Below are 15,347 nucleotides of genomic sequence, written 5' to 3'. Positions count from 1 at the left end.
TTGCATTTAAGAGGTTCTGCCAAGAGAATCGTAGCCAAGGAAGAAATAATATATTCGCGTCTAACTATTGAGATTAAAACGGAAATAATTCTGAAAATTGGAAATTTGACTTTTTCTTTTAAATTAGATTCTCTAAAAATTGTAAAAGTGTCTTTAAGAAATATCCAAAATCTATAAGAATCATCAAAATTGTTGTTGGACGGTGTTATTAACCGCTTCACATTGTATTGTGTATGTTCAAATTAATCGCGGTAATGAGAACGTGCCTAAATTCTTCAATTTTGCTCACCAGCGACGCGTCTGGGATAATCGCGAAACTTTGCTACACCAAGCAAGCTGGTTGTACCAGAGTTTGTAAGGAAGCCTGTGATTGGTCGTTCCCTGAAATTCAACCGACAGATAGTAGAAACTCACCAATCGCGACGACGGTTCTATACCTGTAATCCCGTTAGAAGGTACAAAGGAATGGCAGCCATTTTACGTGGATATCCCGTTCGGTGTAAGCAGTGGAGTCCGCGTGATTATCGCGAAAAGTCAAAATAATAGTCGGTTCGGGATATTCCTGTTGTTCGAAATGCGTTAAAGAAGGTAAATGTTGGCCAGTGTTGCTTATGGTGTTCACGGTGGTACTCGCCGGTTGCACGTGAAGCCAGTGAAACCGAATGTCGTTCAAGTTCGCTGAACGGGCGTTCAGGAAATCCAGATGCGTGCTCGCTATTCGTATACACTTCGGTATTTGTGCTGAACTTCTAGAACGTGCGTGAACATTGAGAGACCGGTGCCACGAAAACTAGTTTTCGGAAGCGTAGAACCCCGAGGCAAACGGAAAAAAATCAATATGTGTCTAAAGTCTATCAATTTCTCGTGAAAAAGGTTCCAGATAATATTACATAAATAGAAACAGTTAATGTGCTAAATTCCTCTTATCAATTCGGGCTCGCTTTAAGGTCAACGATCTCGTTTGTTCGTTTCGCTAGAAACGATTTTCTCAGAATTTTTGTGAGCATGTCCTAATCGTTTTTGTTCTACACGATTCAGTAAAAGTGTAATAGCTTTAACCGCCTTAGAAAGCTAAGGAGACGCGTCGCATAGATTACTTCCTCGTATAAAATCCTTACCTACTGGAGTTTCTTAATTTTGCTGCGGTGTCATGTGTATGTAATGATGACTAATGTTTATTCAGTTGTTCATTAAATTTTAATATTGACAATTTGCGAATATATTTGTATTTCCGCGATATGAATACACGAACATTTGAATAGCATCGTATCTGTGGACAATAAGATTTATAATTAATTCATGTTTAAATTGTACTTAACACTTGACCTGCTGAAAGCCTGTTAATTTAATACTATTAATTATTATAATAGTTCTATTTTTTTTTAATGACTGTGCCATATCTGGAAGTACAATGGTTTTCTTCTGAATAAAAATACTAAAAGAAACTTTATTCTTGAGTACCTTATTGGTCAATGAATGAAAATTCCCATCACTATTCAAAATGTTATTAAGAAGCCTTAATTGTTAATATTTGATCTTTGAGTGATTATTTGTGATCACCTAGTCAGGTGGAGTGTTAAGTCTGTGAAGTTTTTCTTGTTAAAAGTATCTTAGAAAACCATAGCAACAGTTGCATCGTAAGATAGATCAATAAACTCACATGGTTGAATTTAATATGTTAATAAAAGATGAATAAGATATACGTGTTCCTTTCATTGCCTTCCCATAATGTAAAAACGTGTTTGTTTACTTAACACCTGTTCTCTCTATGTCATAGTGTAATTACCACTGTCCATTTGACGAAGATTTGTTGTGCTTCTCAACTGGCGACATCATGACTTCAACAAAGTCTAAGGAAATAGCCGATGAGTATATCTCATCGCTTTCCGACCTGACGATCAATAGCAAGCCATTGATTAATATGCTTACTATGCTGGCAGAGGACAACATGGAACATGCACCAGCAATCGTACAAGCGGTCGAGAATCATCTGCAGAAGGTTACTTATTCATTGCAATTATAGTAGAGAATATTTCTGTGTATAATAGAAAATTGCCTTTATGTCATTACCTGTCTATGGATCTTTATATAAAATATAAATTTTCTGCATCAATTGCAAGAGATAATACACATTTAATTCCTCCTTGAATAGTTTTAACACATTGAAAATAGTATATTTTTATTCTTCATGTATGAATTTTCTAGTTTTTTAAATTGCACCAACCTATTTTTATCATAAATACATCAAATCTGTAGTTTAGTCATTACAATATATGTTTAACATAAATTATTATTGTATATATAATTTTTAGGAGCAAAACTTCCTAAAATTGGTCACGCCCGATTTAGCTGAAATAGTCTGTATAAAAATGATGTTTACAAGAAGGAATTTTGGCGACTCGAAAATTATAATCTAAAAATTTTAAAAACCCAAACCTAACTCGGACCAAAAATTCTTCTCACAAATATTGTTTTTATCTAAAAATCAAAATTACAGGGAGTGATACTAAGATGTTAACAACATTTTTCGCAAAATTTTGGGCCTTAAATTTCGAGTCGCTGAAAATCCTTTTTGCAAATGTTGTTTTTATGTAAAATGAAGGTAGTTGCAAAATTTCAGCCAAATCTGGATGTGACCAGTTTTCAGAAGTATAGCCTTTGTAGGTACATGTATTTTGTTTAGTAATATCTAGTATTAATATATTTTTATTGTCAGTAGTAATAAAGCTATGTTTCATACCCTCTTTTGTTTAATCATGTATAAAATGTTGTAACTATGTAATTACAAGTTATTACTTACAGGAAATACAAGTATAGTTGTTTGAAGCTTCTATTCGTGTAATGTGAAAATAAGCTTTTCATTATTTTATTCCAGACATATCACTTAAAAGATAAATACTTTGGGAGACAGAGTAAATTAATTTTTAAAGAGTTCAAATGTTGTTTTAAAGTATAGCATTCATGCACGCATATACTGCATTTTATTTTTCTTCTTTTTATATTAAATTGATTGTGGTATGAAATGATGGCTTCAATTAGTCAATAATTTCAAACTCGGATATAAATGAAAGTATATGTTTTGTTTCAATAGGTGAGAAGTGACATCAAATTACCCGTTCTGTATCTGATTGATTCAATTGTGAAGAATGTGAATGGGGCATATTTAAATCTCTTCACACAAAATATTGTAAACACTTTTTGTGGAGTGTTTGAAAAGGTATGTTCTTCTTGTATATATATTATTTACTTTGTATATGCCATATCTACTTTGGAAAAGAGGAAGAAGAATTACAGCCATAAGATAATCTTATCCCCTGTGATGTTATAAGATAATTGTTTAATCAATACTGGGTTATTGAACTATCACTTCTTTGCAAAGTTGTACAATTGGCATTTTCTCTTGGTAAAAGAATCTATAGACGATCCAAGAATAATAATGTTTGCATAAATAAACAGGTGGATGAGAACACACGAGCTAGTATGTGGAAGTTGAGGCAAACATGGAACGACGTTTTCCCTGCGAAGAAGTTGTTTTCCTTGGATGTACGGGTGCAAAGTATTGATCCTGCCTGGCCGATCACTGCCTCCCCTAATAGTGTTTCTTCAGGATCTATTCATGTCAATCCTCGATTTTTCTCCATGGTAAGAAGAATCATTTTATAAATTTTTCCTGGGGCTCTTACTACTGCTCGGATCTACGAACATGAGTACTCGGTAGAGGTGTACTCGATGGTCGGGACGGGTCGAGATGAATCGAGTTGTCAAAAATTTTTTTTGTCGAAATTTTCGAGAACCCTAATATGCTCGGGAATAATCCCGAAAATGGTTGAGAATCGCGACATTCTAGAACCCAAATATACTTGGGAATCCCGACATTTTCGAGAACTCGTCCCGATCTCGAATAGAATTCTCGTTCCGTCTAGATCCAACATTTTCGGATTCTCGTATGCCTCTAGTATTCGGATATCCACTGAACTGAGATCCCAGTATTCGGATAACTACTTAATTAAGATCCTCGTATCCTTATATTCAGTTTTCGAACTGGAAATCGAGTTAGAGACGTACTCGGATATGGAGGTAGTAAGAGCTCCTATTTCTGCTGTGCTCATTAGTAATTTTATAACAATGTTTCTAATCACTTTTAGCCTCAACAATCCACAACCTCGGTCGTGTCTCAACCAATTGTAGCACCTGTTAAGCTGCCTCCGGGTGACCCCGTGACACCGACAGAAGCAGCGATGCGAGAACAGTTACTAAAGAAACAACGAGAACTATTAGAGTTACAGAAGAAAAAAATTGAATTGGAATTACTTCAAGCTAAGGCTAATTTGGAACAACAGCAACGGCAACTTGATAAACAGGCAGGAAATTTGAAAGCTGAATTGGTAAGTGATTGACTAAGATTGGTAAGATTGACTTTTTATACAAGGGTAATAAAATGCACGAAATTGATAAACTATGTTTATTTTGTACTTAGGTTGCGGCTACGACTCATGTTACACCCAGCGTGGATACTACAACGCAAGGAAAATCTGTCGCACTTACGGTGCCACCTCAAACACCAAAACCAGTAGCAAAACAGGTAACTAATTGCACAAAAAATATTCAAAATTTCTTTGGGGGAAAAAGTGTGCATTGCTTTTCTAAATAACTTTTGTTCTCTTTATAGTTTCTAGCAGCGACTGCTTCACTTCTGAAAAATGCTGGGACGAACAATGGTCCACGAATAGCGCCAGCTAGTAGTATAGCAGTAGCATCCGCTAAGCCTGTGTCTCGTGATCCAAGATTAAAAACAACACCAGCTCAAGATGTTGCAGTATCAAGCATGGATCCTCGGCAGCGAATAAGTACACCAACACAAAAGGATACGCGGGGTGAAGGCCAAACGCAGCTAGCGGCAAATACAAACACTGTACTTTCAGATCAATTAAAACAGCAGTTACTTTCGAAACAGGCTGTGACTAGCACTATCAACAAGTCTCCAACAAATCTTGCCGGCTCCGATACTGCGACGATAAACGCTAGTAATAACAATAATGCTAATACGAACCTCAACAATAATAATAACAATAAAAATTTCAGTGGTAACGCAAATAAAGATGCTGTGTCGCATCGAACAAGTCAAAAGAAAGACCCTCGATTGTCTAGTAATAGTAGTGGTAACCTAAACAGTAATAGTTCCAAAGGTTCTCAGATTCTCTCTGAGCTAATTAGTAGTTCGGCAACGTTGTCCGTGAGCTGTAGAGGAAGTGGGAGCAACGATTCCAAGGCGAAAGACTCGAAGGGCTCCAACTCACGGAGCTCTTCGTCGTCGACGATCGACAAATCTTCCACTTCCTCGAAGTCCTCGCATAGGAAAATAGTTAACAAGTCGCGATCTAAGCAACCTCAGACATCTCCGAATAAGATACCGAAAATCGACAGAGACGTAAGTCCTGTTAGGTCGAAATCTCGTGAAAAGGACAGTGGAGACAGTTCACCATCCTCGCGTACCTCTCCCCAATCCTTTCAAACCTCTAAAAACCGAAAGAAGAATACGAAATCGAGAAAGCGCAGTCCAAGCCCTCCATATCGAATTCCCAGGCGTAACGATACAAAGTCGAATTCAAGTGTAAGCAGTTCCGGCGGTGTCACTGAGGAGGAGCAATCTGGTTCACTGATAGTCTCTCCTCCTCATCCGCCCGCGTTCAAAGAAATTCGTCCAAACGCTAGACAAAGAAATTACGTAAGGCGAAACAAGGACGGCAGTCTTAGCCCCGAGCGGTCTCCAGCAAATGCTGGAAACGGTCAAACCGCTACGGAACCAACTTTGGAGTCATCCAGCAAAGACGAAGACTTGAGAGCAACGCTACCTCTTCCAGGTGCAACTGCCTCCGTGCCAGAAAAGAGTGAGTCAATAACTTGCATCCTTTCACATCTATATTTGATAAGCCTATTGCAGATAGAAAATATACATATATATTGACTTGATTTTACATTGTTCGATGGTGGTGAGTTCACTTAATTAATATGTAATAGAACCCGGATCTGTTTTCCTAACTTGCTTTCGTTAACGCCGCACCTTTTACTTGAAATATTTGTGAACAAGGTATTCAGCTCTAGTATCAATTACAATATAGAAAAGGGACGAAATATATGTAAACATGTATTATTTATAAGTAACATGTATCTCTCCTCTTGAGCAAAGCACAGATTCATTATTTTACAAGACATAAAACTAGCATGCAAAAGAGGATGCAAAGATCCTACGTGCTGGTAAAATTAAAACATATGCGTATGAAACTTGATAATCGTTGAACAAGATGATTCATATCGTTTTGAAATGTTTTTCAGAAGAAGACTTAGATTTACGCGTGTTGCCGCCGCCGGTTAATGCCAATAAAAGGCAAAATTCAGAACACATGGAACCATCTATAACTAAGAAAACAAAGACCGAGAAATTTGACGCGTACGTATTTTTATGCATTTCTCTTTTCTTTTTTTTTTTTTTACTTTTCTAGAATGATATAGATACTGAACACTGACTTTGCATGCTTAACGTTGCAGATTATTTGGAAACGAGGATGTTGATCTACGTACTCTAACTCACCCGAAAGCTGGACGGCCGCCGACACCTCCTCCACCTGTGATATCGGGTGAAGATGGCAAAGATGGATGGGCGAAGTTGAAGACACCATCAAAGAACGATAGGGATAAGCAAGCCAACAATACTGACGACAAACGAGATAGTAGAGACCGTAATAGAGACAGACTGGGCAGGCTCAGGCTTTACAATAAGCTACCGGATGATCCTAAAGAAAGAAGAAGAACACTGTCCAATGAAGATCAAGATAACAGGCCAGGTCGAAGAGGGCGGGAGAATGACAAGCCTGAAAGGAACGAAGACAGAAATATTGAGATAATAATGAAACAAGCCGCCGAACAGTTGAATCAAGGCTCTATCACTAAAACACAATACAACACTCTGATTCAAGAGGTTCTACATATGAGCGAGGATCGCAAGTTGAGAGCTGCACAACGTAAGGAGAAGGAAGTGGGTTCAATTGTCTGGGAGAAAGGTGTAAATTTGGATATAGCTGGTTCAGGTGATCGTGCACCGACCTTCAGTCCTTCGAGCGATAAAGAAGTTATGAGGAGTAATAAAGATCATCCACTTCCACGGAACACGAATGGTCCGAGGTGGCAAAATCAACCATGGCAACAACCAGGACCGTGGGCCCATCCGCCAGGTCCAGCGTATGGTCCTCAAGGACACTTCAATTCGGACTTCAGGCCTGTTGGTCCATGGCAGAATCCAAGACACTTTGGGCCAATGCGACCAGACTATCAATATCACGGTGGTTTTAATCATAATCTCGGTCCGAATCCCCGTTTGGGACCGGGAATGATGGGACCCATGGGACCAAACGGGCCTCTCATGTCGAATCTTCTACCGAACGGTCCAATCGGTCCAATGGGCATGCCTAATCCGCCCCTATCACTGTCAGGCATAAACGGTCCCGGAATCATGATAAACAATGGGCCAATATCGAATCTTATGTCGAACCCAAACATAACTTCTTTAGCCACAAGAAATGTATCGCCAAGTTCGTCCTCGAAATTCGATCTTGAAGATGGAGACCAAAATTATTCGAGTACAATCGCAAAGAATTCGAATGCTCACAGCCGTGGTCTACCACCGCCAGATCCGAAATTGTTAGATGAAATTGCAAGAGATACCATGAAGTCTATAAACATTGATAACATACCACGCGAAATTAGATATTATGGACAGACCGGAGTAGTTTTCATGAATTGGGACGATCCGAGGGAGATTGGATTCCAGGATGGTATAAGACGGATTTTAATCGATGACAAAGATACTATAACTTGCGCATTTAATGATCAATACAAAGAGTTCATGTACGAAGGTGAAGTTCACAGGTATGTGTTCAGATATTCAACCAGTCTACTCATTAATGTGCATTTTTGAGAAATTAATAAATGACTTAACGTTGCTTTCAGGATTAAATTAGGTGCGCCAACGAGAGAATTGTATGTTGATGACCGGTGGTATGAATGTTACTTCGGCGGTATGCCTATAACAATAGATCTCGGCGGTAAGAAAGTCAGTATCAAGCTCGAAGGACCTCCGCCGCAAGTCAAGATTGGTACTGTAAAGAGAACCGACTTAGTAGTCGCCAAAATTAACCTTATCATTAATGCCAGGAACATGGTGCCGGTGTTTTTGGACGCGAAACCACAAATGTAAATTTTCTTTATATAACTACGCGCGTTATTTAATCTTAATTATAATGCAATTTTAATATTAAAAAACCATTGAATTTTTACAGATTTGAAATCGAAGGAAAGCCTCATACGCTTGAGTTTATAGACTCGCTGCAAACAGTTCTTTTGAACGGACGTCCGTTTAAAGTTGAGTTCGGAGGACTGCCTAAGCCTATTATTGTTAGGGACAAGAAGCATTTTATAAGATTTTCGGTGTTGCCAAGAGACGTTCGGCCCGGTTACGTTAAAATCGCTGGCATGAGAGGCGAGGAACCAATCGAATCGCCGCCTACACCGCCACCGATTGTGACGCAGAAACCAAAAGTGGACGCGGCCGCTGCACCAGCGCAATTCTCTACCGTTGAACCAGAATCAACCTCGCAGGACGGCTCTGACCTTCGATCTACTCCTAAACCGGGTAAATATTACATTAATAGAGTAATGTTTGCAGTTCCTCGGTGCGAGTTATTGGGCGTAGCTTCAGTGTACATTTCTATGGAACGTTTCATTAGTCTTGTAGCCAAAATTCTCTTAATTTCAGACTTGCAGTTGGATATGTTATCTTCGGTATTACCATCCGCGATGGCGCCAGCGTCTGGTTTATCTTATCAAGCAGAACCAGCGGAAAATCCGCCGGCAGCTGCTCCTGCATTGTCCTTACCATTGAACATGAACGAGCTATTCCAGAGGCTCGTTGAAACGGGTATTGTACCAAATCTCACCGAGCAAAAGAAACCAGAGGAGGAAGAAAAGAAAGAGCCGGAAATTATCCCTGTCTCGTTCGATAAGCCAGAGACTCTGAAAGTGTAAGCTTATTTCTGCGAAAATGCATAAGATCGATGTTTAGCGTTAGTTAAGATTGAATTTTTCGGGTCCAATATTTTTAATTTCTGTTGATAAATGTATAATTGCACTTTTTGCAGTAAACAACCGGCGATAGCAGCAGCATTGTACAGTGGCATGCAGTGTAGCTCGTGCGGTGCTAGATTCGCGCCAGAATTGGCGACTCGGTACAGTCATCATCTCGATTGGCATTTCAGACAGAACAGACGAGAAAGGGATTCTGCCAGGAAAGCTCATTCACGGCCATGGTATTACGATGTTAGCGATTGGATACAATTTGAGGAAATAGAAGACCTAGAAGATAGAGGTACAGGACTTAAAAATTGCATACTTCTGAATACAGTACTCTCGACCATTAATTCGCCTTCCCTTCATCTTGTTCGAACAGTTCCTTCACTATTGAGCACGCATGTTCGCGTTCGTATTTGAAAATCGACTCTTCTAATAATTCGTTCACTAAATACCAAAAATGATACACATCTTTTATTACAATGCACACAAATTGATGTCATCATTTTCTTCATTATGGACAACTAACTAGTGCGTTCGTTGTTTGAACAATTGGTAGGGTTACTTCATTTCATAGAAAAAAATCCTAGACTCGTATACCGAACTATGGGAGAGAGTACTGTACTTGGTATAATTAAAATGTCTAATGTATTATCTTTTTCTTTCAGCACAAAGTTGGTTCGAAACGGAAAAGCAAACGGCGGATACAGAAGGTATTGCAGCAGAAGAGTCACCTCAGGAAGCATTGCAACCTAGTGTTCCTACTGGATCCGATGAGGATTCTAGGTGCCAAGTGTGCCATGATGCATTTGAACAATTTTACAACGAAGAGAAGGAGGAGTGGCATTTAAGACCGGCGATTAATTTCGAAGAAAAGAATTACCATCCACTGTGTCTAGAAGACTACAAGGTTCGTACCTTTTCTGTTGTAATAGGATGTGTGTCGACAATTTTCAGTCATATATTCGAGCAATTACGTATGAGTATAAGTTTATTAACGAATTTTCTATTTGTTGCATTCTTACAAAAAAATAGGAAAAGAGTCTTGTGGTATGTGCTTATTAATAATAATTCATATATTGCACTGTTTCTTCACGTATAGATATAGTGGAAGTAATTAGGCACTGATGAACGTAAAGTAAAGGCTGCAATATATCTTTCAGTTCATCTTCTCCCTTTCCATAGAATTTTTGTTCATAGAGATATAGATGTGCTACTCAGTTCTTGTTCGTGTACATTTTTAGAATTTCGAAAACATAATAATGACAATGATGGTAAACTTATTGATATGTATTGAAACTTATTAAGTACATATTGCATCGTAATGGAAACATCCCTAAAATACTATATACAACTTATTTCACTGTGTTTGAAAGGCGAATATGTCCCTCAAGTGACGTTCACATACTATGGATAATCCTGTATATATGTTAGTACAATGTAGAGAGTGAAAATAACAAATTTTATTTCCGTAATTCTTTGTTGCACGTTTATAGTTACTAGCAACACATATTTGGACTGACATACTACTTACCAAATCGAAATTTAATACTCTCCATTTTTTTTCCACATCACCAGAGAGCTTTGGAAAAGTCGGCGCTAGCGCTCGAGGAAACCATCGAAGAAATGGAGGATGAAAAGAAGGAAAGTTCCGATGAAACTCTCGTGGATGAAGCTAAGACGGAGGAATCGAACGTGGCAACGTCGTCGAACGCCAAAAACGAAACCACAGAAGCAACTGATGAAATGATGGAAGGAATCGTTCAGGATGAACCTTCCGAAGCTACTCCTAAAGAAGATGAAGCTACGATTGTAGAAGCGATGGACACAGAACAGAACGATAAAGTAGAAGAAGAACAAGAATCGCAAAACAATAACGAGGAATCTGTTGACGCTGAGAACGTAGATAAAGACGCTGTATCTATGACTGAAGTAGAAGGATGTCAACCGGAGACTATTGACAGTTCCTTTGAAAACATTAAAATTAAAGAAGAGCCAATCGACGAACCCGAGGAGCAATTGGAAGAAGAGCAATTCGATTATGGCGGTGTTGATTTCAGCAACGTGGAAGTGAAAGAGGAACCTGTTGATCCAGAGCCAGGTATGTTTGACATTTCTATCGGTGAAATTACGATATATGAAAAAGTAACTGAAATCATGGTGGAAAGGAAGTTTAACAAATTTGTGCATTTCGAGAGCTCGGTGCAATTGCATTTTTCAGAAGCCCCAATGCATAAAATTAATTGCAGAACATTTAGTCTTTAAACTTCCCTTTCCTCACCGTTTGAAATGTCATCTGATGTGTACTAATCTTTCAAAATTCCTGAAATGATTCCATAATTAGATCCAGAAGAGAGCGTAATCGCCGAACCCGCAACGGTCGACACAACGTACGCTGCCGTGAAAAGTTCCATAGATGGAAACGTAGAATTGGATTCTACACCGGCAGCGATTCCAGCGGCACCATCTCGAATCAAAATTAACATTACGAAGCCGTTGTGTATCAACAAAGAGCCGGAAGAATCGAAGGAGAAGGAAAAACCTGTAGTCGAGACACCCGTTGAAGAAGTAACGGAACCTTTGGTGCCTGCCTCCGTGAAACCTGCTTTGCAAGGTAGAAAATTGTCCAATTTACCACCCGTGGAAAGAGGACAAGAGTTGTCGGGACTCTGCTCGATTATGTAAATAGTACCTGTAATATATTACACATATTTGAGATGTGCGTGCGTGCGTGTGTGTGTGTGTGTGTGCATGGGCGCGCGCGAGGTGTTTGCGAGTGATATCTCAAATGAATTTTGTGCATAGCGTTACTTAAAGATTTAAGTATTTACGCGGAATACATCACAAACTGTGCAACTTATACGACCTGATGATACGCTGACCGAATTTTTTTTATTCTCTTTTTTTATTGTCCCATTCATTATCTCCGGTGTGCGCGTTTCGCGTATGTATTTTCGTTCTTAGATTTCATATACCTGTTTTTACCTTGAGCATTTCTATCTTCCGACTACCAATCATTGGTGCAAAAATTAATCATAATCCTTATTTTTACGCATCTTATGTATCATGTCGTATAAGTTATAATGTATGTAATGAAACGCGTTTGTACGTATGAGTGGGAGTATGAAAGCGCGTGCATATGAGTGTATGTGCGTGTGTGTGTGTGTGTGTTTAGCTCTTCATTTTTTAAGTTTTAGTTAAGCCGAAAAAGAGAATAAGAACTGTACATATTTAATCATTGAAACGATTTAATTAGAGCGAGATACACGATGGTCAAAGTAGCATTCCCGAATACGAGAAGTGCAATCGCGTTTCGTGACTGAGAGTTGTCAGAAATGCACCATTAATATGCACAAGAGACTAAGAATTTCATACCGTTTGTACTTTGTAAAAACATTCAAAAGGTACTCGATGCGATTGTTTTCTAAAGGTGTAAAATCCCGATTTCGTTTCACGAGAACGAAAACAAGGTCCTGCAGAAAGTGTGGGCAAAGGAAGAAAGAGGGAGGGAGAAAGAGAGAGAGCGAAAAAGTGAGAGTGAGATATTACCCAATTCAGTTAGATGTACAAATTGTGTGATATATGAAATTGTTGATTATGATGTACATAAAAGAATATCAACATTAAAATAATCGCGACGATATTGGGTAAGGAAGAAAAACAGTTACTACTAGAGGAGGATTATTTTGTTGTATAAAAAGAAATCTTGTTGATTATTCGGGGTCTGACTACCTTTGGTTGCTTATTTATAATCCTAAATTTACCTTTCTAAGAAGAATCCCTTACGGTAATCGTCATTGCTGAAAAAATATACCTTAAAAGTTCAAAACTATTTGAACAAATAAAAAAAGAAGGTATTGATAAGAAAGTTATCCCTTAGTTGAGATTTATCTCGAGATTCAATAAAACTTATTTTTAGAAAAAAAAAATGTGAGTATGTATTAAAGTTACTGTTTACTCCTTGTCCTTAGTATAATGAAACTTTGTAACATTGAACGTTTTAGATTACACTGAAATAAATGAAATAAAATTGTGCTTTCTTTACACATCCGACTGACCATTTAATGTTACCTTCGAAAGACTGAAAATGTACTTTACTCTTTTTCTTTTTTTTTTAATTATACTTTATTTTAGTACTTCAATAGCGTATAAAAGCTATTCTTTTCAGGAAGAATTAAGTACGCAATAATCCTGAAACCTTTATTTATAAATTGCAATTGTGGGGCCATCTGGGGAATGGTATAGTGTCCTTAATATTAGATATGCCCAGATAACATTGCAATAATCTCTCAAAGCCTAACCCATAGCCTCCTGTTGGAACATTGCCGTGTTTACGAAGTTCTAAGTACCAAGAAAGATTAGATGTTGAAGGTAATTTTGACTGTAATTTTTCGTAATCGTCTTCACGCAAACTCCCTCCTACTAACTCCCCTACTAAAGGTACTAAGAGGTCCATAGCAGCAACCTTCAAAGAAAAGTATAATACTCAATCCTTATTAGTTAAAAGCATCATGCTTCTTAGTCCATGTCCCTCACCTTTGAAGTATCATCTTTACATTCTTTCATATAGAAAGGCTTAATTTCTTTTGGCCAATTTGTAACAAATATAGGAATATTATTATTCTGCTCCACTAAAAATAATTCTTGTTCTTTGGTAAATGCTTCTCCGTATACAGGAATTTTTAATGTCTTATTATTATTCTCTAATATCTTAATCGCATCATTGTACGTTATGCGCGTAAACTTTTGATTCAACCATTCTGGTTCCTGACTACCAATTGCGTTCATATCTGAAGCACCCTTTTCAACTACATCTTTGGCAACATATTTGATCAGTGATTCCACTTCATCCATTATATCATCAAGACTATCGACAAATGCAATTTCTGCCTCTAACATGTAAAACTCGGATAAATGTAATCTTGACTTGGAATTTTCAGCTCTGAAAGTTGGTCCGAAAGTGTACACCTTTGTAAGAGCTCTGAAAAAGTTTAGCAATCGATGTACATGTATCTTTAACAATTCTAGTTTGTCTTTCACACAATTGTGTTGTATATTCACCTTGCAACAACTTCTAAATGCAGTTGCCCAGAAACCGTTAAAAAAGTTTTAGTATTGAAATAAGATTCTTCTTCTGTCATACCCTCCCTTTTCATACTTTTTAGTGTGTGTGTGGAGTGCGGTTTTACTAAAAACAATTCGCCACCACCTTCGCAGTCATTTGAAGTTAAAATTGGGGTATGTACATTAACGAATGCTCTGTCTTCAAAATAACTTCTAATGGCTGTGGATATTAGACCTCGCAGCCTGAGTAAACTAGAAAAGGCTTTAGTTCTTGGCCTCAAGTGCAAATACTGTCTAACGTATTCGTCATTGTACTGTTTCCTCGGAGCAAAAGGATACCCATCCATAACATCACATTCACCGATTACTGTAACATTGCTAGCATGCAACTCAACCTTACCATTCGGAGCCAAACCTAATTCCCCTTCCACTGCAATGCTACAACCGTAACTCAACTTCTCCGGTTTGTTGGATTTTGGTATAACAATTTGCAACATGTTTGGTGATAATCCATCGGAAACGTCAACGAAAATGTTGTCTTTCATTTTCCTGACTGCACGGACCCAACCCTACATTAATAAATGGTTCATTGACCAACTATCACGATTCGTTTATGATCGACAGGTGATGAATAAAATTTAAGTTTTCGCTTTTGAAGAGCAAATTGATGACTAAGTGAAAGTATAGAAGATAGATGAAGGAAATTGTTATCGTTATATCGAAAAGTAATGGAGCACCGCTAACCTGTACTTTCATTTGCTTTCCAAGTGCTTCTTTGGAATGAACATTGGATATTTGCGACATACTACGAACATTACACTTAGAGGAATTGAGATTTCTGAACAGGAACCTTCCAATATATTTCGGAAACATCGTGAGTAAAACGCTGCTGCCCGGATTATTACGGAGGCTACACGACTAATTACATATCGTAGAAAATGGAGTCCTCGTGCGAAGACTTTGTATAGACGGAGTTTGACATTTTGTATATTATTACTAGACTGCAAATATTTATGCACTTACGGTCTCTGTAAATTTGTAAAATACAACAAAACATGTGTATCTTCTAGTCAATAAAGAAATCCTCGAGTCAACAAAAAATATTTTTTCCCTATCCTAATTTCTATAAAATGACTTATGACTTCCATGTATAAAATGACTAA

General features: G+C 37.9%; 2 protein-coding genes across 6 annotated transcripts; one reads left to right on the top strand and one right to left on the bottom strand.

The window, feature by feature from the left end:
* The first annotated feature begins 19 nt into the window (after window positions 1-19).
* Window positions 20-12,836, top strand: Pcf11 (Pcf11 cleavage and polyadenylation factor subunit). Of its 4 annotated transcripts, none has more exons than XM_076785283.1 (17): window positions 20-588; window positions 1,778-1,999; window positions 3,092-3,217; window positions 3,457-3,642; window positions 4,146-4,385; window positions 4,478-4,582; window positions 4,670-5,888; window positions 6,337-6,448; window positions 6,547-7,923; window positions 8,005-8,247; window positions 8,334-8,686; window positions 8,810-9,074; window positions 9,192-9,418; window positions 9,789-10,030; window positions 10,156-10,170; window positions 10,699-11,221; window positions 11,465-12,836. In XM_076785283.1, the coding sequence occupies exons 2-17, from the start codon at window positions 1,835-1,837 to the stop codon at window positions 11,803-11,805; spliced, it is 5,739 nt and encodes a 1,912-aa protein (XP_076641398.1). In that variant the 5' UTR covers window positions 20-588; window positions 1,778-1,834; the 3' UTR covers window positions 11,806-12,836. The 4 variants fall into 4 exon arrangements, with proteins under 4 accessions (XP_076641398.1, XP_076641397.1, XP_076641396.1 ...); XM_076785282.1 differs by having other exon boundaries at window positions 20-1,154; window positions 6,334-6,448; XM_076785281.1 differs by having other exon boundaries at window positions 21-588; window positions 6,334-6,448.
* Asnrs-m (asparagine--tRNA ligase, mitochondrial) lies at window positions 12,112-15,281 on the bottom strand. Of its 2 annotated transcripts, XM_076785289.1 has the most exons (5): window positions 14,929-15,281; window positions 14,585-14,753; window positions 14,182-14,308; window positions 13,657-14,101; window positions 12,112-13,585 (listed from the first exon to the last, which is right to left on the bottom strand). In XM_076785289.1, the coding sequence occupies exons 1-5, from the start codon at window positions 15,055-15,057 to the stop codon at window positions 13,325-13,327; spliced, it is 1,131 nt and encodes a 376-aa protein (XP_076641404.1). In that variant the 5' UTR covers window positions 15,058-15,281; the 3' UTR covers window positions 12,112-13,324. The 2 variants fall into 2 exon arrangements, with proteins under 2 accessions (XP_076641404.1, XP_076641403.1); XM_076785288.1 differs by having other exon boundaries at window positions 14,182-14,753; window positions 14,929-15,278.
* Between the last annotated feature and the right edge of the window lie 66 nt (window positions 15,282-15,347).

The sequence above is a fragment of the Halictus rubicundus genome, chromosome 3 (assembly GCF_050948215.1).
Source record: "Halictus rubicundus isolate RS-2024b chromosome 3, iyHalRubi1_principal, whole genome shotgun sequence".
NCBI classification, from domain to species: domain Eukaryota; kingdom Metazoa; phylum Arthropoda; class Insecta; order Hymenoptera; family Halictidae; genus Halictus; species Halictus rubicundus.
The sequence above is the reverse complement of the archived record's forward strand: the minus strand, read 5'-3'. Positions and strand labels throughout refer to the sequence as shown.

Coding starts and splice junctions, on each gene's coding strand:
- Asnrs-m (XM_076785288.1), bottom strand. CDS start 15,057: ATGTTTCCGAAATATATTGGAAGGTTCCTGTTCAGAAATCTCAATTCC. Junction 14,754..14,928: donor GAAAGCAAATGAAAGTACAG/GTTAGCGGTGCT, acceptor TTATTAATGTAG/GGTTGGGTCCGTGCAGTCAG. Junction 13,586..13,656: donor GTAAAGATGATACTTCAAAG/GTGAGGGACATG, acceptor TTTTCTTTGAAG/GTTGCTGCTATGGACCTCTT.
- Pcf11 (XM_076785282.1), top strand. CDS start 1,835: ATGACTTCAACAAAGTCTAAGGAAATAGCCGATGAGTATATCTCATCG. Junction 5,889..6,333: donor TGCCTCCGTGCCAGAAAAGA/GTGAGTCAATAA, acceptor AATGTTTTTCAG/AAGAAGACTTAGATTTACGC. Junction 8,248..8,333: donor TTGGACGCGAAACCACAAAT/GTAAATTTTCTT, acceptor GAATTTTTACAG/ATTTGAAATCGAAGGAAAGC.